The 26,713-nt window shown below is 42.7% G+C and overlaps 1 protein-coding gene across 3 annotated transcripts in view; it reads left to right on the top strand.

Annotated features, from left to right (window-relative positions):
• The window catches only part of LOC126090187 (sodium-dependent dopamine transporter), a 497,172-nt gene that overhangs the window by 117,174 nt on the left and 353,285 nt on the right, over positions 1 to 26,713 (top strand). For all 3 annotated transcript variants that reach the window (XM_049906970.1, XM_049906968.1, XM_049906969.1), the window contains exon 2: positions 775 to 953. In XM_049906970.1, the coding sequence (XP_049762927.1) occupies positions 800 to 953 (154 nt within the window). In that variant the 5' untranslated portion in view covers positions 775 to 799. The remainder of the gene's footprint in view (positions 1 to 774; positions 954 to 26,713) is intronic.

The following is a 26,713-nucleotide window of genomic DNA, read 5'->3' as shown; positions in this document are numbered from 1 at the left end:
AAAGTAATCTATTCAGTGAGAAGTAGCACGCATTTCCCGCCCGTAAGCTCTTCTTCAGTTAGGATTCAATCTCATTTCTCGAAGTGATGTCCACGCCTAGATACTTAAATGTGTTCACTTTTTCAAACTGCATGTCTCCAACTCTTAACATTTCCTGATCTACTGCTGTTGGCATTCTAGTAGTAACTAGGTATTTAGTTTTGTCTTCACTTATCCTTAGACCTACATCTTCACTAGCCCTGATTAACGCATTCGCATTTGCTGTTACAGATTCTTTCCTATTGCTAAAGATGTTTAGATCATCTGCATACCCCAATATCTTAATATTTCCATTTAACTCCACGCCCTCTGAATTATCTGCTCCCATTCGTACAATATATTCTAGGACCAAATTAAAAAATAGCGGAGACAGGGCATCTTCCTGCTTAAGTCCGTTCTTTATTACAAATTCTTCTGACTCCAATTTCCCCACGCGCACTCTACCTTTTGTGTTTTCCAAACTCGCTTCTATAAGTCTAACATACTTCTTTGGTATTCCAAGTTCCAAAAGAATTCTGTATAATTTTGATTGTAATACTGAATCATATGCTTTTGTCGTACTTTTCTTACTGTGTTATTGACTTGATTTCATTACAAGTGCAGATAGTGATCCATAACAGAGTTGTATATGAGGGAGTGAGACTGCTGTAACTGAGAGTGCTGTGATTAACTGTAAACTGGGGCCGCTCCACTGCGAGGCGCTGTGTGCTGACCACGTGACGTGTGTGTTTGCAGCGCGCGGCCGCGGGTGCTGCCCGCCATGGAGCCCAAGAGCAGGTCGGCGGTGTCTGGGGAAGAGGACGGGCGCGAGACGTGGGGCAAGAAGGTCGACTTCCTGCTCTCCGTCATCGGGTTCGCCGTCGACCTCGCCAACGTCTGGCGCTTCCCCTACCTCTGCTACAAGAACGGCGGCGGTAAGTACACCTCACCGACGCCCGGCTCCACTCTGTCCGGTGATGAGCAGAAAGCGCTGGACCGTACCAACTAGTGCTCACAACACTACCCCATGAAGAACTTAACCATTCATTTAGAGGCAGTACTTATCCACCACACTATGGAGTATTACTGTGCGAACACATCACCAGTCGCTAAACCACACACAAACCTGTCGACTCCAATGAAAGACATAAGGTCATTTAAAGAGTCCGCGACCGTAATGGCATCTGTTGTTGTTGTTGTGGTCTTCATTCCTGAGACTGGTTTGATGCAGCTCTCCATGCTACTCTATCCTGTGCAAGTTTCTTCATCTCCCAGTACTTACTGGAACCTACATCCTTCTGAATCTGCTTAGTGTATTCATCTCTTGGTCTCCCTCTACGATTTTCACCCTCCACGCTGCCCTCCAATACTAAATTGGTGATCCCTTCATGCCTCAGAACATGTCCTACCAACCGATCCCTTCTTCTAGTCAAGTTGGGCCACAAACTCCTCTTCTCCCCAATTCTATTCAATACCTCCTCATTAGTTATGTGATCTACCCATATAATCTTCAGCATTCTTCTGTAGCACCACATTTCGAAAGCTTCTATTCTCTTCTTGTCCAAACTATTTATCGTCCACGTTTCACTTCCATACATGGCTACAATCCATACAAATACTTTCAGAAACGACTTCCTGACACTTAAATCTATATTCGATGTTAACGAATTTCTCTTCTTCAGAAACGCTTTCCTTGCCATTGCCAGTCTACATTTTATGTCCTCTCTACTTTGACCATCATCAGTTATTTTGCTCCCCAAACAGCAAAACTCCTTTACTACTTTAAGTGTCTCATTTCCAAATCTAATTCCCTCAACATACCCGACTTAATTCGACTACATTCCATTATCCTCGTTGTCATTTTGTTGATGTTCATCTTATACCCTCCTTTCAAGACACTGTCCATTCCGTTCAACTGCTCTTCCAAGTCCTTTGCTGTCTCTGACAGAATCACAATGTCATCGGCGAACTTCAAAGTTTTTATTTCTTCTCCGTGGATTTTAATACCTACTCCGAACTTTTCTATTGTTTCCTTTATTGCTTGCTCAATATACAGATTGAATAACATCGGGGAGAGGCTACAACCCTGTCTCACTCACTTCCCAACTACTGCTTCCCTTTCATTCCCCTCGAGTCTTATAACTGCCATCTGCTTTCTGTACAAATTGTAAATAGCTCTTCGCTCCCTGTATTTCACCCCTGCCACCTTCAGAATTTGAAAGAGAGTATGCCAGTCAACATCGTGAAAAACTTTCTTTAAGTCTACAAATGCTAGAAACGTAGGTTTGCCTTTCCTTAATCTTTCTTCTAAGATAAGTCGTAGGGTCAGTAGAGCCTCACGTGTTCCAACATTTCTACGGTATCCAAACTGATCTTTCCCGAGGTCGGCTTCTATCAGTTTTTCCATTCGTCTGTAAAGAATTCGCGTTAGTGTTTTGCAACTGTGACTTATTAAACTGACAGTTCGGTGATTTTCACATCTGTCAACACCTGCTTTCTTTGGGATTGGAATTATTATATTGTTCTTGAAATGGCATCCATCCCATCGATTTTTTTATTGTATACACTTTACAATTTTATGCGTTCCACCTTTATGCAATCTTCAGACACAAATGTGAAGCAGTTATCTTACAGTATCAAATAATTTCAGGGTGAATATTTATAAAACCAACGGACTGCAGGGATGGATTCTTTACTGGAAATGGGGGAAAAAAGGTATGGTTCAAATGGCTCTGAGCACTATGGTACTTAACGTCTATGGTCATCAGTCCCCTAGAACTTAGAACTACTTAAACCTAACTAACCTAAGGACATCACACAACACCCGGAAAAAAGGTACTATGAACATGTGTCCGGGAATACACCATCACCACGGTGGAGGGCGCTGACGAATGAAAGTTCCTCTGACCACGTACCGTGTGTTCCTTGTGTGTTGCAGTCTGTGTGATTGACGCGGCATAATGTAAGCAGCAGAATGGTCCGGTATTCATGTCGGGAACAGGCCGAGATGGTGTTTGTGTGCGTCCAAGCGGATGGAAACGGTCGAGAGACAGGACTGCTGTACCAAAACAAGTACCCTCACAGACAGCAAGCACATCGCACCACATTTCAAGCCCTTTTTGGGCGTTTGTATGATCATTGGTCATTTCAGACAAACGAATGCGCGTGGAGGCGGCGGACTGTGCGTACACTAGATTTGGAAAACCAGGTTCTACAGATTTTGAGACGAAGCCTAATACAAGCTTCAGGCAAGTGGCTTGCCAGTATGGTGCAAGCCAAAGTACGATTATGTTGTAATCAGAGATCATACCACTATTTGGACATTACGAGTAGTCGGTGCTAAAGAATGAAATACGAGTTTGAGGAACACTATTTGTCTAGTTAATTTGTCCGTTTTCAAGGGCTAGAAACAGAAAAAGACATGTTCTTTAGATACAGGCAGCTGATCAACTGATTTCTATTTTAATTGCAAACTATGAATGATCTGCGAATTTTTAAGTTTCCTCCTTAGATTAGGTCACAAGTTTATTGTGCCTCCTCCCGTTTCTAATCTTTTACATCAAATGGAGCACTGTACTTCACTGACACTGCACTTCGTAAAAACATCCAGTCTAGGGATGGTGCCATTCTGTAGTACAACTGACGCCCGAGGACGACACTGAGGAAGTACCATATAAACCAGATGAGGCAATTCTCGCACACTCCATGTACACACGTCATAGGCCATACCACATGCTAACACGTCTCAGCAACGCCGTACCAATTCTAATGCCATGTGTTTGTTGCTCGTTTCTGTCGGAATTGTTATTAAAATAGCACTGATCGCTTTATCCATTTTCTATAATGAAGCAATAATTCAAAGCAAAGCAAATGTTACGAATAAAAATTACTCGTTCTTTAATAAAGGTTTATTTAAAAACGAAAAATTTAAGCACTGCTGTAATGATTAACTGATATTTCAATTTCTTACCCCATTATTCGTAAAAAACTAAAACACCTGTTTTAACTGAATGCAAACAAATACCGAACAATGCCGTTTATCGGTTTTGCGCATCCCTACGAAGAGCGTGGCTGCGACGTGGAGAGATGTCCTATTTTCCCAGTGTTTGAAGAGGCACAGTGGTGTTATCCCCGGCGTCATGGCATGAGGAGCCATTCGGTATGACTTCACGTCATCCCTGGTAATTATTGAGGGAACAATGACGCCACAACGATACGTCACGGACTTTCACCTGCATCCTCTCATGCGACAGCATCGTGTTGCCATTCGTGGTGCCATTTTTCAGGAGGACAACGTTCTGTTACACATGTTACATGTCTCTATGGCCAACAAAATTCCGAGATCTGTTCCCAACAGGAGATGTTCGGCCCAGCTCGATGTCAACTACCGTGCGAGGTGGCGCACTGGTTAGTGAGTGAGCGATTCTATTGTCGAAGTGACGTGGAACGTGTCAGTTTAAAGGAAATGTGTACATGATTAGTGCTAACATCAATGAAGATATTATCTTTTAGTCTATTCATGCAACTACACTTAAAACATGGTGCCACTTTTTTTCTGACTACTAATTTCTAAGTAGAAATTCGTCAACGGAATAGAAGGAGTTGTGCAGGAGATATGATCGAAAGTTAGATTTAAAAATTGCTTTTCTATCTGTCAAACGTTTTCTTATTGGGCAAAATCCAACAAAGGTTTTTAATCCCTCTAGTGTAAAAGCCATGGACATCACTGTTCTCAAACTGTGATGGATTATTTATGACCAATTTTAACAGCGATTGTATATATTGAGAAGGCGGAGTTAAAATGACCCTCTCCTTGAGAGTTACCTACACTAGTTTCGTGAGTGAACACCACATGTTATTCTTGCTGCCCGCTTTTGTTAATCAATACTATCTTTCTATCTGCTGAATTACCCCAGAAAATTATTCCATAAGACATTATTGAGTGGAAATAAGCAAAATATGTCAGGAGGTAGATTCGTTTATTTCCAAGATTAGCAATTGTACGAAGAGCAAATGTAGCTGAAGTTAATTCTTTGAGAAGCTCAGTAAAATGCCTCTTCCAGTTCTTTTCGTCAGTATGTAAACCCAAAAATTTGGAGTATTCTATCCTTATTACCGACTCCTGCTCATGTGCTAATTCAATCGTTAATATGTTGTACAAAACTGAATACAGCGTTTTTTTTTTCAAAATTTAGGAAGAGTTCGTTTTCTGAGGACCACTTCATAGTTTTTTGGAAAATATCATTTACCACCTCGTTTGTTGTTTTCTCTCTAATGGGATTTATTATAACACTACAATCGTCTGCACACTGGGCTTGCATTCGGGAGAACGTCGGTTCAGTTCCGCGTCCGGCCATCCAGATTTAGGTTTCCCGCGGTTTCGCTAAATCAGTTGAGGCAGATGCCGGGATGGATTCATTGAAAGGACACGGCCAATTTCCTGGCCCATCCTTGAAACATACTGCGCTTTTGCTCCGTCCCTAATGATCTCGTCGTGGACGGGATGTTAAACCCTATTCTTCCTTCCATCCTTTCGGATGTGTCAGCATACAGGGTATCAACGACCAGTTACAACAGTTGTGGGCCAGCTTGCTTCAGGAGAGAATAAAACGACCCTATGGGATCCTTTCAAACGTGCATCCAAGTCACAGGGGGAGCAACGTTATGTAGGTAAGCGTGCTGATACTGCCAAGTTATTTACAAAATTTGACTCGTTTTTGTTATCACTGAAATAACGTCACCTACCCTTTTACCCATGAAGTTTCTTTTCGTTTCCTGCTCCCTTTCCAGGTGCTTCCCTTTTTTTTGCTAGGAAGTGTATTACAGTCGTTAATGGCCTTGGGCTGGAAATCAAATATGCCGATCACATCTCAACAAGAGGATAGGTACAGTTCTCATGCCATAATTTATTTCAATCAATTAGAGAAGAGCGAAATCCTGTGTTCTGTAGACGGTACATTGACTGCGAGGATTACTTTGTAGAGGAGCCACGATGTAGTTCAGATAGAGTAAGGATGTACCTCCAGTGGCTCTGAAAATTTCGCGAACATGTCCAGGAATGCATTTTATCGAGGAACAGTGTGACAGTGGACATTATCAATAATGTTCGATTTGGATGATTCTTCCGAGTGTTTTGTTAGTTGAAGTGAGAACTTATTTTCTTACTACAAGTTGTAACACTACGTTATACAGATTTCCCGCAGAGGAGCTAGTTGATGAAGTATGAAATATTTTGGCGAGCAAAACTAATCACTGAGTGCTATGTAAAGTTTTGACTGCTTGTAAATTGATGCTGTCAGTACTTCTAATCGCAAGGTTGTTGGGTCCATATGGATGATGACTTTTAATGATAGTGTTCAGTATGAGTGAACTGAATTAGCATTCGTTGTACTTTCACTCGCAGAGCAAATTACGGTACAGCAAGCAATTGCGTAGCGTATAAGCAGCGAAAGATCCCGACGATTCCAGCTAACTGTAAAAAGTGTCTACAACATTTGCTGGAACGGAAACGTTCGTCCCTATTTAGTTAAACAATTCTGCACTCATGAATGAGACACACTAACTGTGAATGCTCAATAGTGTGAACCATTCGCTGTTTTGTTTGCACTTTAGGTGCCACAGTCCAATATTTATTAGAAGACCTTTTCATTTTCCATTTCCGAAGCTTTTCTTGGTAACGTTGATTCTGTTCGTGTGATTTTAGTTATCGGCGTCAGTCAGTTCAGTTAATCTACACTGAAGTGCCAAAAAACTGGTACACCTGCCTAATATCGTGTACGGCCCCCGCGAGCACGTAAAAATGCCACAACACGACGTGGCATGGACTCGTCTAATGTCTGAAGTAGTGTTGGAGCGAATTGACACCATGAATCCTTGCAGGACTGTTCATAAATCCGTAAGAGTACGAGGGGGTAGAGATCTGTTCTCAACAGCACGTTGCAAGTCATCCCAGATATGCTCAATAATGCTCACGTGTCGCATTGTTCTGCTGGAATTACCCAAGTCCATCGGAATGCACAATGGCCATGAATGGATGCAGGTGATCAGACAGGATGCTTACGTATGTGCCACCTGTCAGAGAAGTATCTAGACGTATCAGGGGTCCCGTATCACTCCAACTGCACACGTTCCACACCATTACAGAGCCTCCACCAGCTTGAACAGTCCCCTGCTGACATGCAAGGTTCATGGATTCATGAACTTGTCTCCATACTCGTACACGCCCATCCGTTTGATACAATTTGAAACGATACTCGTCCCACCAGGCAACACTTTCCCAGTTATCAAAAGTCGAATGTCGGTGCTGACGATCCCAGGCGAGGTGTAAAGCTTTGTGTCATGCAGTCATCAAGGATACCCTCGGCTCCAAAAGCCCATATCGATGATGTTTCGTTGAATGCTTCGCACGCTGACACTTGTTGATGGCCCAGCACTGAAATCTGCAGCAGTTTGCAGAAGAGTTGCACTTTTGTCATATTGAACGATTCTCTTCAGTTGTCGTTGGTCAAGTTCTTGCAGCATCTTTTTACAGCAACAACGATGTCGGAGATTTGATGTTTTGCCGGATTCCTGATATTCACGGTACACTCATGATATGGTCGTATGGGAAAATCTCCACTTCATCGCTACCTGGGTTATGCTGTGTCCCATCGCTCGTGCGCCGACAACACCACCTTCATACTCACTTAAATATTGATAACCTGCCATTGTAGCAGCAGTAACCGATCCAACGACTGCGTCCGACACTTGTTGTCGTACATAGGTGTTGCCGACCGCAGCGCCGTATTCTGCCTGTTTACATATCTGTCTATTTGAATACGCATGCCTACCAGTTTCTTTGGCGCTTCGGTGTATTTTGTGACATAGTTAGTTACTTGGAAGTGAGGGATAAGCGTAATACATCAAAATAAAATGTGTACAATAGAATGGAGAAGTACCTTCGGAGTAAAGCGCTCTCGGTCGTCTCTATCGTAATTAAGAGTTTGTGTTTGGCACAAAAAGAACTGAGGGCTAATATAGCCAGCACCAATCAAAGGGCTGCAATTTGCGCCAAAGTCAGCATTGCCTCAATACGAGTATCAGAAAGGAGCGCGAAAGTGAACCATACGGGTTATTAGCACCACCAAGGAAGAGCGCTAAGAAATTTGGGAAGAAACCCATCATTGTAAACAGTTTTCCAAAATCGGTAATTCGAAAAACGTCGGGGGACGTTTACATTGATGAAAAGACAGTTCCAACGGATAGTTCCAGCGTTACGCAAATTACTTATTGCTGTATAACTGAAAATCCATTGTCTCTGGCAGAAAGATATTTTGCACAAGACACTGCGTGAAATGGTATTTACCTGGAAGAGGCAGCTAAATAAAAGAAATATTGTGGTAGAGACTGACGGTGCAAATATTCGATACAAGTACGGAAGTTAAGAGAGTAAGGCGGTAAGTTCTTTTATATCGACGAAACTTGTCTGGACAACAAAGAACGGCGTTGAAGCTGTAAGTAGAACTTCGGCAGATGTGGCGCCCTAAGAGACTGCAGTGGCTGCGGCAGACAGGATGAGCTGCGATTGCGTTGCAGGCGCCTTGATGGGGAGGCAACCTACAGCGCTCAATTGCGTGGCTTGTGGCTGGAGAGTAAGGCAGCAGCCAAGACGCCACACCTTTCTTCCCTATGAAGGAGATGACAAAGCGGCTGTGACACAGTCGACGACCAAGGATGCAGCAGAAATCACACGTGAGAACACGCCAAGAAAGTGGGAATGTTTTGCCTGTACTAGTACTGTAGTGTACTCCACACCCAACAGAATAGTGAGCTGGAAAACCATTATGTTCTGACCACACTACCCTTCGTACCACCAAAGACACGTTTCTAACAGGGGACGCAGGAAGGGCAGACACACCTCCCCTGTGAGATGTTGTGGAGGGATAACCGGTCCCATGAGGCTGACGCCAATAATCCCCGCCCCTACATTTATGCTGAACTGGTGCTGCCAGCATACCATCGGGTTTCTCCATAGTGTGCAAGGGTGTTGTGAAGATTGATGACACCGTCCGTGATAAAGATAGCCTCACCTGTGAATAGCCATGGTGGCCTGTGCGACGAACGAGCGACAAAACTGTCGCTGTGGAGCAAGTCCGTAGACGATAACTCCAGCACGCGTTGGAAGTGGTACGGATAATGAGAGTTGTCGCACGCTTGCGAGTCTCCTGCCTGCTACTGTAAAAGATCTGTCCCTTAGAAGGCATTTCCTGCCATATGCACATATGCAACTTTTAGCCCTTATCCTCTCAGGGATCATTTCTTGCGGTGTGTCCCAATTTAGCAAAATAGCCGAGTACTAAAAGCAAAACTTACCATATGAAAGGAAATCGATATACAGTATGTCGTCGAAAATACGCTTGTACAAGAGTACCATGCACTAGTGCTACATTTAGTGGCATAGGCTGCCTTAAACAATGAGCTGTGGCCGTTAGGTATCGTTATTGTGGACACGCTTTCGAGTCAAAAGCAAATTGTTCTCCTTGATTATTTGAGCTTTCATTATCCAGTTTGGGCTGTAATTGATGAGTAAGCTTCTTGTTGATAAATATTCCTGTTATTGAGCCCATTCCGTTGTCTGATTTCCTTCCATCCGTGTATACTTCAACAGAATATTACTTACAAAATTGTTAAGGCTTTAGTGAGCACTTGACAAATTGCCTGTTTGTTTCTGTCTCGGGTTCTTCGGGCGACGTTTGTTTGATGATTTTCTGACGTATAAACTGGCGAAACACTTGGCCTCTCTGCTCCAGCAGCACGAAGAAAAGACCGATGTATACACTGAGAAGTTGAAGATGCTAAAACTTGAACCAAACGATGTCCGGGTCAGCTTTGATGTTGTTTCTTTGTTTGCCTAAGTGCCACTCAGTGATTCTCTGGAGTGTATTGGTTTTATTTTCCCTCAAGACATTACCGCGATCTTGCATGCACGACTCAACACGAGCTGTTTCATGAGCAATGGAAGGTGTCACTGTGGGAAGTCCACTTACTCCAGTGGTGGCCAACTTCTTCATGGAATATTTCGAAGCACAAACGCTGGACTTGGCACCTTGTAAACCTAAGGTGTAGCACAGACACGTCGACGATACTTTCATTGTATGGAGTCACTGGAACAGCGGAAAGTTCCACGGGACTGGAGGAAGGCCCCGGTCATAGCAATCTATAAAAAGGGTTGAAAATCGGATGCACATAATTACCGGCCAATTTCACTGACTTCGATTTGTTGTAGAATCATGGAACATATTTTGTGTTCAGACATAATGACCTTTCTAGACTCTGAGAAGCTCATCTGCAGAAACCAGCGCGGTTTTAGGAAGCAGCGGTCATGCGAGACACAGCTGGCCCTCTTTGTGCATGAGATACAACAAGCTCTAGATATCGGCTCCCAGGTTGACGCCATATTTCTCGACTTTCGAAAGGCACACGACTCAGTTCCGCACTGTCGCTTGCTCCAAAAAGTGCGCCCTTACGGTCTATCCGATGACATATGCTGTTGGATAGAAAGTTTTCTAACAGGCAGAATGGGGTGACATCAACAGAAACAAGCGTGGCTACAGGTGTGCCCCAGGGCAGCGTAATAGGTCCGCTGCTTTTTACGATTTACATGAACGATCTGGTTGATGATATTGATAACGGCATTAGACTGTTTGCCGATGATGCTGTAGTCTACAGGAATGTAGTACCACGAGAAAGTTGTGAACAAATCAATGAGGATTTGCAGAAAATTACTGGCAGCTATCTCTCACTATTAGTAAGTGTAACCTACTGCGTAAAGCAAGGCGAAAATCCTCATTAATGTACGAGAACAAAATAAATGCCCAGTCTTTGGATGCGGTGACATCCGTCAAGTATCTGGGTGTGACTATTCGAAATGATCTCAAATGGAATGATCAGATTGCACAAGTAACGGGCAAAACGAACTCTAGATTGCGGTTTATTGGTGAGAGCGTTACAAATCTCAGAAAGTTTGAAGTGGGATACACTTGCTGATAGACGACGCGCTAAACGGAAGGGGCTGCTCACTAAATTCCGAAATCCGATCTTCGCCGAGGATGTAGAGCATATATTATTACCACCAACTTTCAAATCGCGCAATGATCACCATTCAAAGATAAGGGAAATTAGAGCTCGTACTCGTCTGTACCCTAGGGCCATGTCTGTAGTCTGACTGGAGTGTTTAGATATGGTTGTGTCATAACATTCTGCGCCCTAGTGGGTACACTCTCAATCACACTGCACAAATTAGTGACAAGATGAACTTCCGTAGCGTCACAGTAAGTTTTAGGAGTAAAGATCGGATCAAGAGCTACATTGAAACTGTTGCAAAGTAATCACTGCGAAGTACAAGACTTCTGGGGTACAGTACTATGTTCGAATGTGGTAAAAATCAAATCTCTTCAAAAACATTGCTAAAGTAGTTTACAAGGGAAGTATTGTGGCTCCATAGCGGTTTGGATTTTCTTCCAAAACTCACGCTAATGTTCGCTCTCGTCAATATGCCCACGGGACTCACCCGGGTCATATAGTCCTTCCTCCCACAACACATCTCGCCTTTGAAATTATGCGTATGGACTGAGGTGGTGTTGGGCGGTCTGTGAAGTGAGAAGTTATTGTTTCCAACGTAATCTAGATGTTCTCAAGAAAGGACGTCGAATGTTCGGTACTGAACCGTGCTTATTTTATATTTACGATAGAGTTTTTCTGTGAATAGTTCCATAAATCTCAAAAATTGCTGAGAAAACACAAGAAGAAAAACCAAGTTTGAAAACAGCTTCCGATGAAAATATTGAAGTTGCTTGGTTTTCAGTTTAATTCTAGAGCTCTGTTTTTGAAAATTCATTAACTTCTGCTTCAATAGGAAAGAAAATATAATGAGATTGCTGGTAAATTTGAAATAAACACGAACTTTAAATCAACATTAAATGTCTTGGGGACGTCTAATTACATCCCAATCCAGCCAAAGAGGGTTGGCTGGTTTCCTAAAATATTGCATGAGTAACCCTTGGTAGTAGAGTAAACACGCTAATGCGAAAACATCGTTTTTTATTATTTTGTGCAAAAATTAAAATACACTCCTGGAAATGGAAAAAAGAACACATTGACACCGGTGTGTCAGACCCACCATACTTGCTCCGGACACTGCGAGAGGGCTGTACAAGCAATGATCACACGCACGGCACAGCGGACACACCAGGAACCGCGGTGTTGGCCGTCGAATGGCGCTAGCTGCGCAGCATTTGTGCACCGCCGCCGTCAGTGTCAGCCAGTTTGCCGTGGCATACGGAGCTCCATCGTAGTCTTTAACACTGGTAGCATGCCGCGACAGCGTGGACGTGAACCGTATGTGCAGTTGACGGACTTTGAGCGAGGGCGTATAGTGGGCATGCGGGAGGCCGGGTGGACGTACCGCCGAATTGCTCAACACGTGGGGCGTGAGGTCTCCACAGTACATCGATGTTGTCGCCAGTGGTCGGCGGAAGGTGCACGTGCCCGTCGACCTCGGACCGGACCGCAGCGACGCACGGATGCACGCCAAGACCGTAGGATCCTACGCAGTGCCGTAGGGGACCGCACCGCCACTTCCCAGCAAATTAGAGACACTGTTGCTCCTGGGGTATCGGCGAGGACCATTCGCAACCGTCTCCGTGAAGCTGGGCTACGGTCCCGCACACCGTTAGGCCGTCTTCCGCTCACGCCCCAACATCGTGCAGCCCGCCTCCAGTGGTGTCGCGACAGGCGTGAATGGAGGGACGAATGGAGACGTGTCGTCTTCAGCGATGAGAGTCGCTTCTGCCTTGGTGCCAATGATGGTCGTATGCGTGTTTGGCGCCGTGCAGGTGAGCGCCACAATCAGGACTGCATACGACCGAGGCACACAGGGCCAACACCCGGCATCATGGTGTGGGGAGCGATCTCCTACACTGGCCGTACACCACTGGTGATCGTCGAGGGGACACTGAATAGTGCACGGTACATCCAAACCGTCATCGGACCCATCGTTCTACCATTCCTAGACCGGCAAGGGAACTTGCTGTTCCAACAGGACAATGCACGTCCGCATGTATCCCGTGCCACCCAACGTGCTCTAGAAGGTGTAAGTCAACTACCCTGGCCAGCAAGATCTCCGGATCTGTCCCCCATTGAGCATGTTTGGGACTGGATGAAGCGTCGTCTCACGCGGTCTGCACGTCCAGCACGAACGCTGGTCCAACTGAGGCGCCAGGTGGAAATGGCATGGCAAGCCGTTCCACAGGACTACATCCAGCATCTCTACGATCGTCTCCATGGGAGAATAGCAGCCTGCATTGCTGCGAAAGGTGGATATACACTGTACTAGTGCCGACATTGTGCATGCTCTGTTGCCTGTGTCTATGTGCCTGTGGTTCTGTCAGTGTGATCATGTGATGTATCTGACCCCAGGAATGTGTCAATAAAGTTTCCCCTTCCTGGGACAATGAATTCACGGTGTTCTTATTTCAATTTCCAGGAGTGTATTCAAAGAAATTCACCTGAAAAACGGATGTATAAAAGTTTTCTTTCGAGGCACTACAGATGACATTAGGGTCGGAGAAGGCTAGATACACATTCCAAACCCGAGAACTTCGCGGCTTCACCCGGCCGTATATGGTGACGATAGCAGTTACGTGGTAATCGTTACAGTTCTCGGTTCTCAGATACGTATTCCATTCCTTTTGGTCCTCAAGAGCAGAGTTGTCGATTCCTTATTGTCTTTCCCAGTCTGAGGAGCACCAGTAACGCAAGCTACAACGGGCGTGGGGCGCACCATCCGTACGTTGTGGCAGCGGCGCGGCGGCAGAAGGCGGCGTGGCAGGGTGGCGGGCCCACGGGCAGAGCCGTGGCCGGCTTTTACCGCCGCTGTCGTGGTTCCGGTCGCAGCCTTTCTGATTGATAGCGCTGCGGCCGGCCGATGTCTGTGCCGCCACATCGCATGCACACATATCAATCATTGTTCCTCTGCCTCCTCATCGTAATTAATATTACTTGCCGTACTTCATTCTCTAAAAAAAAGAAACGCCGAAGTACACCTTTATCATTAAAAAGTAATCTTGATGTTTTTGATATTTATGAAGTAATACTAGTGCCTTAGCCGGGCGCTGTGGCCGAGCTGTTCAAGGCGCTTCAGTCTGGAACCGCGCTGCTGCTACGGTCGCAGGTACGAATCCTGCCTCGGGCATGGATGTGTGTGATGTCCTTAGGTTTATGTAGTTCTAAGTCTAGGGGGCTGATGACCTCAAATGTTACCTCACATAGCGCTTAGAGACATTTGGAGCCATGTTAAGTCCCATAGTGCTTAGAGCCATTTGAACCATTTTGAACTAGTTCCTTGTACGAACACGTTGTTTACTTCTTGTTTACTTTACGCAGTTGACTGTGTTAGTCACTAGTCGACTGGTACCTCGTGTGCGCTACTACTTTATCGATGCCGCCAGTGCCTAAGGTGTGAGAATGTTTTCTTCACATGTAGTAGCCACGTTCAGATAACAACGCATTTAAGAAAAGAAGTAATTACTTTTTATTTTTCTGGCAGGGGTAGAGCCAAATCTGACTCCATAGCAGCGGTCGCTAACGCATGGTTGTGCTATAGTGTTTAGCCTGCGGGAATCGACTCGAATCCAGATGGTGTAATAAACTTCTCCAGTTTATCATTGGCACGACAGAAGTGTACACTTTCCCATCACCAGACTGTGCACAAATGCGTTATGTCAAATTCTAAACCTATTCTCAATGTCTCATCTGAGAACTTTGGCGCCAAACAGTGTTACTGAGAGATGCGGGCCCTAGCTCCTTGTCAGTAATCGTCCAGAACATCGCAGACAACATCGGCACTAGCACTAAGCGAGGCCAGACCTCACTACCTGAGTAACGCCCGCAGATCCCATAAAGATGTGGTCCAAGATCAGATTTGAGTTAGTTAATGAACTCAAAACAATGCAACATCGTTTTGCGTTACTTTCTCTCTATACTTAAAACTGAATGTTTGTGCACCTTGAAGAAATCACTATACGTAGTTGCATCAGATTGTCCACAGACGCAGGATATGATAATAGCAGAGCCAAGAAATAGTTATCATAATAAAGTTCGTCATTTAGAGATGCGTTTAATACGGTATCACATTATATTCACATAAGCGTACATGGTGTCACAAAGATATCCTGAAGAAAGTGGTAGACGCAGACGTTTTTTTATCACATTCGTACTACATTAATGTGAAGAGTATCACCAACTGTGGCTCCAGACGTATCTGACGACAGGGAGGCGTGTGGGCCGAGACGATTTGTTATGAAGAACATATTCAAGAGGCATTCGTAATGTACAGATGCGACTGTTATCCCATTACAACGAGTGTTTCTGGAGCTGCCCTACGAAGAAAAAACCAGAATATTGCTGTATCTTCTTGTCATACCATGTTCCTCCTCCAGAAGTAGTGGGAGTCACTAATCATACACTTTACAGCGCCAACTGTTAGAAATCTCTATGCGATCCATTGCTACAGTGAAAACGGGATTCAACACTGAACACTACTTGTCACCATCCTAAAGATGAGGAATATGTTGCATAGCACCTAATTAGAAATTTAGCGTTACTTCAGATGGCGAAGAATAGTGGAGGAAAAAGGCCATGACTTCACTAACAAAACCATTCGCTTAAAGTGATTCATGGAAACCGCGCTCCATCTAAATAAGGTGACAGCAGTCTGTTGGTGTCCTCCAGAGCTGAATGGATATCCCACATTTCCACTACATTTCCAGGAGCCGTCCTTTAATCAGAACAACTGCTGTAGCCAGTTCGCAGGAACGATAAACACGAGTTCCCGAGTCCGTACAGCGATGTGTTTTATAAACTGAAAGCTGATCGAAATATTGTCAAATGTCTCTACTGTGCACTGCAGTCTTAACTGCACACACTCAGGATGATCATATGGCTACGACTGCCTTAAAGTCTACATTTCACATTTTGAAGTAACTAAACGTCATCGGAATGTAATCAGTGATATAATTATCAATAAATATATTACATAATACTTTTGTTTGGTCATCCTAAATTCTGTTGTTCACAAGTCGCTTCACCACTAGCTAAAATCACGTAATTTCACTAAATGTTAATTTCGTTCGTTACGTCATGAATCATAACCTCGATTATCTAACAATTTTACTTTGCAATCATTTTGCATTTCTTCTATTCATTCTGAAGGCCAGATTTACCTGTAAAGGTTTTAACACCTGTTTAGCGAATGTATTTCCATTTTCTTTTCATCAGCAGTCCGCAAAATTTACGAAACATTTTTACGTAAGGCGATAGCCCTCTCTCAACGCATAAAAAATAAGCGATTTTTTTTTCAAGTAAAGTAAAAATTAATGCTAAATATGATTATATAAGTTTCATTATTTACAGTTTTGTTCCTAAGAAAACATTTTTATGTCCAAATCGGACGCTCCTTGTAATCGTTCCACCAGGTGGAAGGACTCCTTTGCAGCCAGAACATTGGTCATCGGCGGGGATTCCCGAAGCCCCCCCTATTGGATTACACCAAAATAATTTACTGTAAGTCATTTTCAGTATATTTTCTGTGAGCATACATAAGATAATTGAAAAATATTACGTTCTAACAACATGGTCATGTGTTCAAACAAATTTTATTTTCTTCGACTACGAAGTCCGGTCAAAAGCTCGCGCCGAAAACAAACTTTTGAAGACATCGCAAACGGGTATGTAACCTGATAGAGAATTCAATTTAGAGTGACGGCATCAAATTTTGATCGAAATCGTATGTACCGTTCCCAAGTCATGCTTACCGTCGATTTGAAAAATTCAGTTTCGAGAAAAACGCGTTTTAGGTTTTGTGTTATTTTTTTTGTATTTAAGTTAAAGATGCCTCCAGTCAGCGATCCCTGGACCATACAACAATCCTTTCAGATCCAAAAGGCGGTCCTCCTCCATATTTTTCTTGACCATGGTGGACCTGCGACCCTCTTTGGCAGCTTCTGTTGTCTGCTGCTCTGCTCGTTCGATGTATTTTTCGTCCGCTTTTGTGCAGAAGCTGTAACAGGCTGGTCGGACCTCCAAGTTGGGTCACGTTCAGAATTTACATAATGCCTGTTAGGCAATCATTGAAATTACGTGTTGACAGTTTCTTTCCCCACTGTGATTCGTTTTCGGAGACTCTTTTTCACAAATCGCCTTGCAGCTCGATAACGGAATTTCTGGCGTGTTTGGTATGAACATTCCAATAAAGAAGAGATTCCACAGGACAATTAATGCCAAAAAAATAGATTTTTTGAAAGTTTCAATGAGGACTACCCCTTTACGCGCTCTGCTGGCCATTGCACTGGAACACCAGGAAGGAAAGTAAATAATGAAATTTCGCTAGGATGACAGATACTGTACGGGTACGTCATTTTATGCCGCTTCAAATTTATGCCATAGTGGGTGGTGAGTGACTAGCACCTATCTGTTGCGAATCCACGACCAGACGTTTGCATTGGGTGAGATATCTGGAGAAAATGGTAGCCAGAGCAACAGTTGAACACCCCTGTACAGCGCCGGATCCACAGGCGTCGTCGTACAGTGGGCCAGAACCCTGAAAACCTGGCCAAAATTGCATAATCTGCTCCAATACTACCAAAAATGGGTATAACGGGGTATCTGATCCTTATGGTAACGATTTTTATACCAAAATTGGAAAATTCAAAGTGGTGGGTCCAATAAGGCGAAAAAATCTTGGGATAATTAATGATAGGGACAAAAATTCTTTAAGATGAGTATTTATAATATGAATGGTGCGTCTTATTACAAAATTACCTCTGTCACTGTTTTTATTGCAGAAAATATATATTAATAACAAAAATTGAAAGTGTTGTGTGTTTTCCTAGTCTTATTCCTCGAGTGGTTCTTGTTTTCCATCTTCTTTCTCACAGACATCTGTATCTCTTGATCATTCTCAGCATCTGGTCCATGCTAACCCTCTGCAACAGGTACCAAGAGAGCAGCAGCTTGCGACGGCAAAGTTTTCACTTTCCTCAGAGCTGGTTTCGAGAAAGAAGAAATTGTAAGTAGGCTGTTTAGGTTTTTATGTTGGTAACGTCACCTAGTGCTCTGTATGAAAATCACTGGCTGTGCTGTGTGCAGTCTGTGGCTGGTTGGCATTGTTGGAATATACGCCATTGTAGTGTTGGGCAGTTGGATGTGAACAGCGCGTAGCGATGCGCAGTTGGAGGTGGGCCGCCAGCAGTGGTGGATGTGGGGAGAGAAATGGCAGAATTTTGAGAGCGGACGATCTGGACGTGTGTCCATCAGAAAGAGTAAATTTGTAATATTGGATATCATGAACTGATATATATATATATATATATATATATATATATATATACCCTAGCCGAGCCTCAGGTACAGGGCGGGTCGCAGGTGGCGGATAGCGAACGATCCATCAGATATGGTGGACAGCTGCGAATAAGGGGAAACCCAAATAAGCAGTCCCGGACCGAGGCGGCAGCATCACGAGGGTGTGGGAGGGTGACTTTTGGCAAGGGTCACACTCATTCAAAAACCACAGAACCCGAAGACGTTGCTGTGTCATGGCGAGTAAGTGCCGCCATTACAATAAGCATTGTCAACACCCAAATCCAGGACGCGTCTGAAGTGGGAACCATCGGCATCCTGGTCAGCGTCTGTTCACACAATGTGCGGCTGGTCATAATGTGCCAGGAACTAACAATCCCTGGTTCTAAACACCCAGTGGAAACACTGGACCAACTTGATTACAAGCAAGTATGACTCGTGCAAGTAATAACAACATTACCCCAGGTGGTAACCAATCCACCCATCAACAGATGGCAACCAGGAATTCGGATTCTGGGGAACCTGGACTTACACGATTACATCAGAGAAAGTCGGAGCTCTCTGGCAAACTTCCACTCAAAACACCTACATACATTGGAACCTTTAACATAAATACATTAATCCAACCAGGAAAACTTCTAAACCTTACAACAGAACTTGAAAAGCAAAAGATAGTAATACTAGCTTTACAGGAGACGCGTTTTACAGATGAAGAAACATCAGATTATGGCAACTATCGCATCTTTAAGAGCAAGACGGATAAACGAATCGGAAGAGGAGCCCCCCATCTCGGGATGGCGTTTGTCATACACAAGAGCGTGCTCAGCTCCATCAAGGAAGTTACTCCCGTAAATAATAGGACAATGACGATGCGCTTACAATGTGCCAACAAAACATACACAATGGTTAATGTTCATGCTCCCACAAACGGAGACAACAAGAAAAACCCCATAGAAACAGAAAAGTTCTGGGAAAATTTGGAGAATATAATGGCCAAGATTCCAAAAGATGATACAAAAGTTCTACTCGGCGATTTTAATGCCCAAATTGGTAGAGAGAAAATCCACCAAAAGACCGTAGGCAAATATCCTGCACATAAATTTACCAATAAAAATGGTACAAGGCTCGTCGAACTATGTAAGCAGAATAACCTGAAGATAATGTCAACATCTCTAAGAAAATGTCCAAGAAAACAAAAGACATGGAGATCTCCTATACAACAAATTGGCGAGTTTCAAATAGATCATGTGGCGATTTCATACCCAGTACAAAAAGAAATTTACGACGTCCAAGTACGCAGAGGAGCAAACATTGATTCAGACCATTACCTAACTAGAATTAAAATCAAGTTTACAGCACGAAGAAGTCATCAGAAGAAAACAGAAATACAGAAATATGACACCAAGAAGATTAAAGAATCTAAAGTAAAAGAAGAATGGGAGAAGGAAAAGGCAAACACATGGGAAGAATTTCATTCTAAAATCACGCGAATAGCTAAGGAAACTATTCCCTTGAAAAAGATATTCAAACACCCTTGGTGGGATTCAGACTGTGAAAATGCATTGGAAAGGAGAAAAAAGGCATTTCAAGAATATAACAGTAAAAAATCACAAGAAAGTCTACAGTTATTTAACGAGGTTAGAAAACAGGTTTCAAAATCTATTAGGCAAGCAAAAAGGAAGTACACAAAGGCACAACTGGATGCCATAGAAGAAAATTTCCAAAACTATAATACAAGAGACTTCTACAGAACTTTCGCAGATAAAATACGAGGATATATCCCTCAAAATTTATGTTTCAGAAAACCAGATGGTAAATTAGCCCTAACAAACCAGGAAAACTGTCAAGTATTGGCTCAATATTTTTCTAACCTACTAAATTGCCCAGAACCTAGTTTAAGGTTTCCCAAAGAAATCAGTGCCAACGCTCAACCGGATTCATTACCACCAACACAGGAAGAAATCAAATGTCACATTAAAAACTTAAAAAATAATAGAACATCTGGCGAAGATGGCATTGTTGCAGAGCTATTAAAAAACCTAGGACCAAAGACGTTGCAAGAGCTCACAAAAATAATAACAAAAATATGGGAAACAGAAAAATTACCAGAGGATTGGAAATGTGCCCTTATTCACCCGTTACATAAAAAAGGAGACAGAACAAATGTCAATAACTACAGGGGAATCTCACTTTTACAAGTCACCTACAAAATTCTCTCAACATGCCTGCTGAAAAGAACACAAGAGCAGCTGGAACGCCAAATTGGTGATTATCAAGCAGGCTTCCGCCCCGGTCGCTCATGCATAGAACAAATATTTAATTTAAAGACAATATTAAAACACAAAGCAATTAGAAATGCCCCCATAATTTGTACATTTGTAGATTTTAAGAAAGCCTATGACTCAATAGACCGGCAATCTTTGTGTAACATTTTAGAGGAACTTGGACTTGACTCCAAAACACTAAGGCTTATCAAAGAATCACTGACAGACACTGTATCTAAAGTTAAATTCAGGGGAGAAATCTCTGAACCTTTTCTCATAAAAACTGGAGTACGTCAAGGTGACGGGCTATCTCCACTTCTGTTTAATATAGTCCTGGATAAAGTCATTAAGGAATGGGAAAAAGAATTAAAAAATCAATCCTACTGGAAACCAATCCATCTTGGTAGAACCAAAGACAACGTGGAGATATCTTGTTTAGCATTCGCGGACGACTTGGCCATACTTGCAGATGATGAAGAAATCGCCACCAAACAAATAGAGATCCTTAAGGAATGCGCGGATAAAGTAGGTTTACAAATTTCGTTTCAAAAGACAGAATTTTTCTGTACAAAATTACATATACACAGTTTGAACACAAAATATGGAAAAATAAATAGAGTAAAACATTTTAAATACCTAGGTGAAATTTTGGAGCCAACCGGAGGAGAGAAAGTTGCACAGAAGATCAGACAACAGAAAATGAAGAGAGCATATGGTATGACACATGAAATATACAATAAAAAATGCATCTCCTCGAACACAAAAATCAGACACTACTGCGCAGTAATTAAGCCAGCAGCACTATATGCTAGTGAAACGCTCACACTCCACACAAAATGTGATTTAGAAAAAATACTAAAAGAAGAACGCAAAATTATGAGAAAGATTTTAGGTCCAAAATTAACAGAAGAAGGATATCGGATACAATCAAGAAGAACCACAGAAACTATATCAAACCTGGCAGCAGACATAAGAAGGCGAAGATTAAAATTTTATGGACATGTCACTAGACTTCCCCCCACACGACTCACCAACAGAATTCTCACTTACATAGAAAAAGTCAAATCAACAACACCATGGATTAGCCAAGTAAAATTAGATTTACAAAAAGCAAATATTGAACTTAAAGATGTCAAAGACAGAAAAACTTTTAGAAATAAGGTGGAAAAGTGGATTGTATTGTCGGAGAAGGAAGCACTAAAGAGACCAGGAACAAAATGGACAGAAGAAAGAAAAAGAAAACATGGAGAACGGATGAAAGAAGTATGGAAGAAACGACGTCAGAAAGCTTTGCGTGATCCTTCTGGGTCCATTCGCGATAAGTATATATATATATATATATATAATGACTTTGGAACAGTATTAAGGTAAATACATTGTTTGCTCTCTATCAAAATCTTTCATTTGCTGACTATGCCTACCAGTACTTAGTGCCTTCAGTAGTTAGAATCTTTTATTTAGCTGGCAGTAGTTGCGCTCGCTGTATTGCAGTAGTTCGAGTAACGAAGATTTTTGTGAGGTAAGTGATTCATGAAAGGTATAGGTTATTGTTAAAAAAAATGGTTCAAATGGCTCTGAGCACTATGCGACTTAACTTCTGAGGTCATCAGTCACCTAGAACTTAGAACTACTTAAACCTAACTAACCTAAGGACATCACACACATCCATGCCCGAGGCAGGATTCGAACCTGCGACCGTAGCGGTCGCTCGGGTTATTAGTCAGGGCCATTCTTTTGTAGGGATTTTTGAAAGTCAGATTGCGTTGCGCTGAAAATATTGTGCGTCAGTTTAGTGATGCTCAGAATAGGTAAAGAGCGAAATGTCTGAGTACGTTCAGTTCTGCTCAGCTGTTTGAAAATCAAATAATGTAAGAGGCTTATCAGCACAGTCATTCATAAATTTTTCTAAGGGGATGTTTCAAAATACATAATAGTAAAATATAAAGTAACAAAATTAAATTTATCAAGGAAAAATTTGTACATATGAAGTAATGTAATAATTTTTTAAAGAGTACTTTTTATATTATTGACATATTTAACATATATTTTATATTTTCATTTCGTAATAGCTTATTAGCAATTTTATAGTGACAACAAATGTCTGATCATATGTGCATGTGTGTGTTATTCGTATATTAGTAAAATTTTCAGTTCTTTTTTCTCAGTGTAGATAACGGCATTTTGCAACCCTCGCTAAACTAATGACTCAAAGCTGGAGTCGCGGCTAGTGAGTGGATTTTAAGGCTGATTCGCGAAGATAATAGGAGATACTTAAGGAGGTAACGAAAAAGTAGGCGGGATGTCGCAGAATCTAAAACATGTGTCTATTTTTCGCTCGCATTTTACAATTTGTTTGGTCCCATTCCGATAAGTTAATTAACGAAAACCCGTTATCAATTTATGATTAAATAATGAAATGTGTTCCTAATTAAGCACATGCCCGCCCCTGGTAGCTGAGTAGTCAGCGCGATGGAATGTCATACCTAACGGCCCGGGTTCGATTCCCTGCTGGGTCAGACATTTTCTCCGCTCCGGGACTGGGTGTTGTGTTGTCCTTATCATCATCATTTCATCCCCCTCGACACTCAAGTCGCCGTAGTGGCGTCAACACGAAAGACTTGCACCAGGCGAATGGTCGACCAGTCGGGGGGGGGGGGGGGAGGGGGAGCATAGGCACACGGCATTTCCATTAAGCACATAACTTCTGTGGTAGCTTCAATTTAAGACAGTTTCGGCCTGATTTCGCTGAACAAAAATATTTCATCCGAACGAAATTCAACTTCCGGAAGAAACAGCTGGCCGCTTCTAAGACTGGGATTCGAGAGCCCCAACAGTACTCTAGCCAACCTATTAAACGAAATTTCTTAACTCTGAACTTCTTTTTTATTTACAACCACTTTATCGGGATTCTGACCCAATGTGCTGCGCCCTGGCCCGCCTCCCTCACTCCTACAGTGACACCACTAATGAATTCCGACAGGTGCTGGTAAATGTTCAAAAATGTGTGTGAAATCTTATGGGACATAACTGCTAAGGTCAGCAGTCCCTAAACTTACACACTACTTAATCTAAATTATCCTAAGGGCGAACACACACACCCATGCCCGAGGGAGGACTCCAACCTCCGCCTGGACCAGCCGCACAGTCCATGACTGCAGCTAATCCCGCGCAGCTGCTGGTAAATGTTTTTTCTTCTTATACAAGGTATCACACGACATTCTCAAATACAACCGACATACAGATTCGGTTTTTGAATGACGAACACTCTGCGTAATCTTTCCTTACATACAGAATGTAAATAGTGTTACTCCTATTATCCGTGCAAACCAAGTGGACACTCGGCGCGATGGCTGATGAGAGGGGCCGTACGCCTTTACAGTCGCTCACATCAGTCACGGTGCCGAGTGTCAACTTGGTTTGCGCGGATAACGCCTACTTTGCGCGTTTGCCTTGATGTGCTAATCTCTATGTACAGTGTAGAAGACAATGACCTGGCTGACTGACTCACTCACTGACTCATCATTGCCCAGCCCAAACCATTAAGGAAAGAAAATTGAAATTTGCAGAGGGTGTTAATCTTACACTGTAGGCACCGTTTAAGGGAGGATTTTTCGAAATTGCACCCTTAAGAGGGTGAAATGTGGAATGAAAGGTTTTCTGAAAATTTGTTGCTAAAAAGGAAAATTTAAAACCAGACATAAATAAAATAACCAGACAGAAATAAAAAATACATGTTTCAGCATTTTTGAAAATTCAACCACGAAGGGGGGTAAATAGTGTTTGAAAGATTTTGGGAAATAAATCCTTATTAAAGAAATACTAAAACATTTTTAAAACTACATATGTGAAAACTGGTATTTGAATTCTCAGTTGGAAATTTAAAAAAAAAAGTGTTTTAGTGTATTTGGAAATTCAACATCCCAAGGGAGTGATGTAAGAGATGTAAAGTTTAATTAAATGATTTAATTATGAAAACGTTCTCAAATCTAAATCTATGAAAATTTGTAATTGGATTCTCTGTTAGAAATTAAAGAACAGTTTTTTGACTGTTTTTGGAAATACAGTCGCTAAGGTGGTGAAACAGGAGATACAATTTTTGAGAAAATATTTCGTTGTATTAAAAGGTTTTGAAGCTAAATCTGTGAAAATCGGTATTTCACTTCTCGGTTAGATACAAAAAAAAAAAAAAATGTTAGGGGATGAAAGTGTCTATGAAAATATCACTACAAGAACGCGAAAGGCATGACTCCAGCTACCAAAATCGCTTTTTGGTCAGTCGTACAATCGGACAGTACAATGACTGTTGCTAGATTGGATTGGATAAAAATCGGGCTGAGTAAAAATTGGGACTTTGTACGGTCGCTGACCACCGCGCAGTTGAGCGCCCCACAAACCAAACATCATCGGACAGTACAATACTTCTCTAGCCTTAAATAGCCTAAAAGTTTGGAAGGTGATGCAATTTGTTAACAACATAAGGCTGGCCGATATGGCCGAGCGGTTCTAGGCGCTTGAGTCTGAAACCGCGCGAACGCTACTGTCGCAGGTTCGAATCCTGCCTCGGCAATGGATGTGTGTGATGTCCTTGGGTTAGTTAGGTTTAACTAGTTCTAAGTTCTAGGAGACTGATGAGCTCAGATGTTAAGTCCCATAGTGCTCAGAGCCATTTGAACCATTTGAACAAAATAAAAATTCGATCAAAGAAAAATGAATAAAATCTGTACAGACCATACTCATATAGTCTTCGCAAGCTAGTCCTTTACTTATTGAATCATGTGGTATACACCACGTAAGATTTACTTTTTCCGCATGCCGTCTTTACGGTGTTGCAAAGTTAGTGATCAGCTGTGTATAACACAAGAGAATGCTGAAAATAAGAAGACAGGGAGCTCCGCGACAGAGTGTATTCCTGGAGCGTGCGTGTCCTGTTGTGGATGACGCCTACACGGGGGGCGCTTGCACTTGCTCATCACGTGAGGGGGCCGGCGGCGCCTGTGAGGCGGGCGTGGCCCTTGTGGCGGTCAGTCGCCGGCCGCCCTCAGCGACGGCAATCGAGTTATCGCGGCCCAACTTCCTGACCACACGGCTGCTCTTTGTGCCGCGCCGCGTCCTCTGCCGCCGCGCCTACCCTCCCTGCTCCTGCCATTTCGCACCGGCGCATTTCGAAACTCACACCACATACTTCTCTCTCTACTTTTTTGCGCAGTTCTGCTGATTTACCAATCCTACAGGCTGTTTCCATGATGATAATACATGCTGTCATAAGTTATCTGAACAACTCTACACTTTAACAACATTAAAACAGTACTAGTTTTTAAGAACTGCGTTCCAAAATATGATACGATAATGGATACACTAACGCGAATTCCTTACAGACGAATGGAAAAACTGGTAGAAGCCGACTCGGGGAAGATCAGTTTGGATTCCGTAGAAATATTAGAAAACTTGAGGCAATACTGACCCTACGACTTACCTTAGAAGCTAGATTAAGAAAAGGCAAACCTACGTTTCTAGCATCTGTAGACTTACAGAAAGCTTGTCTGGAATACTCTATTTCAAATTCTAAAGGTGGCAGGGGTAAAATACAGGGAGCGAAGCGCTATTTACAATTTGTACAGCGACCAGATGGCAGTTATAAGAGTCGAGGGACATAAAAGGGAAGCAGTGGTTGGGAAGGGAATGAGACAGGATTGTAGTCTATCCCCGATGTTGCTCAGTCTGTATATTGAGCAAGCAGCAAAGGAAACAAAAGAAAAATTCGGAGTAGGTGTTAAAATCCATGGAGAAGAAACAAAAACTTTAAGGTTCGCCGCTGACATTGTAATTCTGTCAGAGAAAGCAAAGGACTTGGAAGAGCACTTGAACGCAATGGTCAGTGTCTTGAAAGGAGGATATAAGATGAACATCAACAAAATCAAAACGAGGATAATGGAATGTAGTCGAGTCAACTCGGGTCATACTGAGGGAATTAGATTAGGAAATGAGACGCTTAAAGCAGTAAAGGAGTTTTGCTATTTCTGGAGAAAAATAACTGATGA

The sequence above is a fragment of the Schistocerca cancellata genome, chromosome 1, assembly GCF_023864275.1.
Source record: "Schistocerca cancellata isolate TAMUIC-IGC-003103 chromosome 1, iqSchCanc2.1, whole genome shotgun sequence".
NCBI classification, from domain to species: Eukaryota; Metazoa; Arthropoda; class Insecta; order Orthoptera; family Acrididae; genus Schistocerca; species Schistocerca cancellata.
Note: the sequence above shows the minus strand (reverse complement) of the source record. Positions and strands in the feature narration are given on the sequence as shown.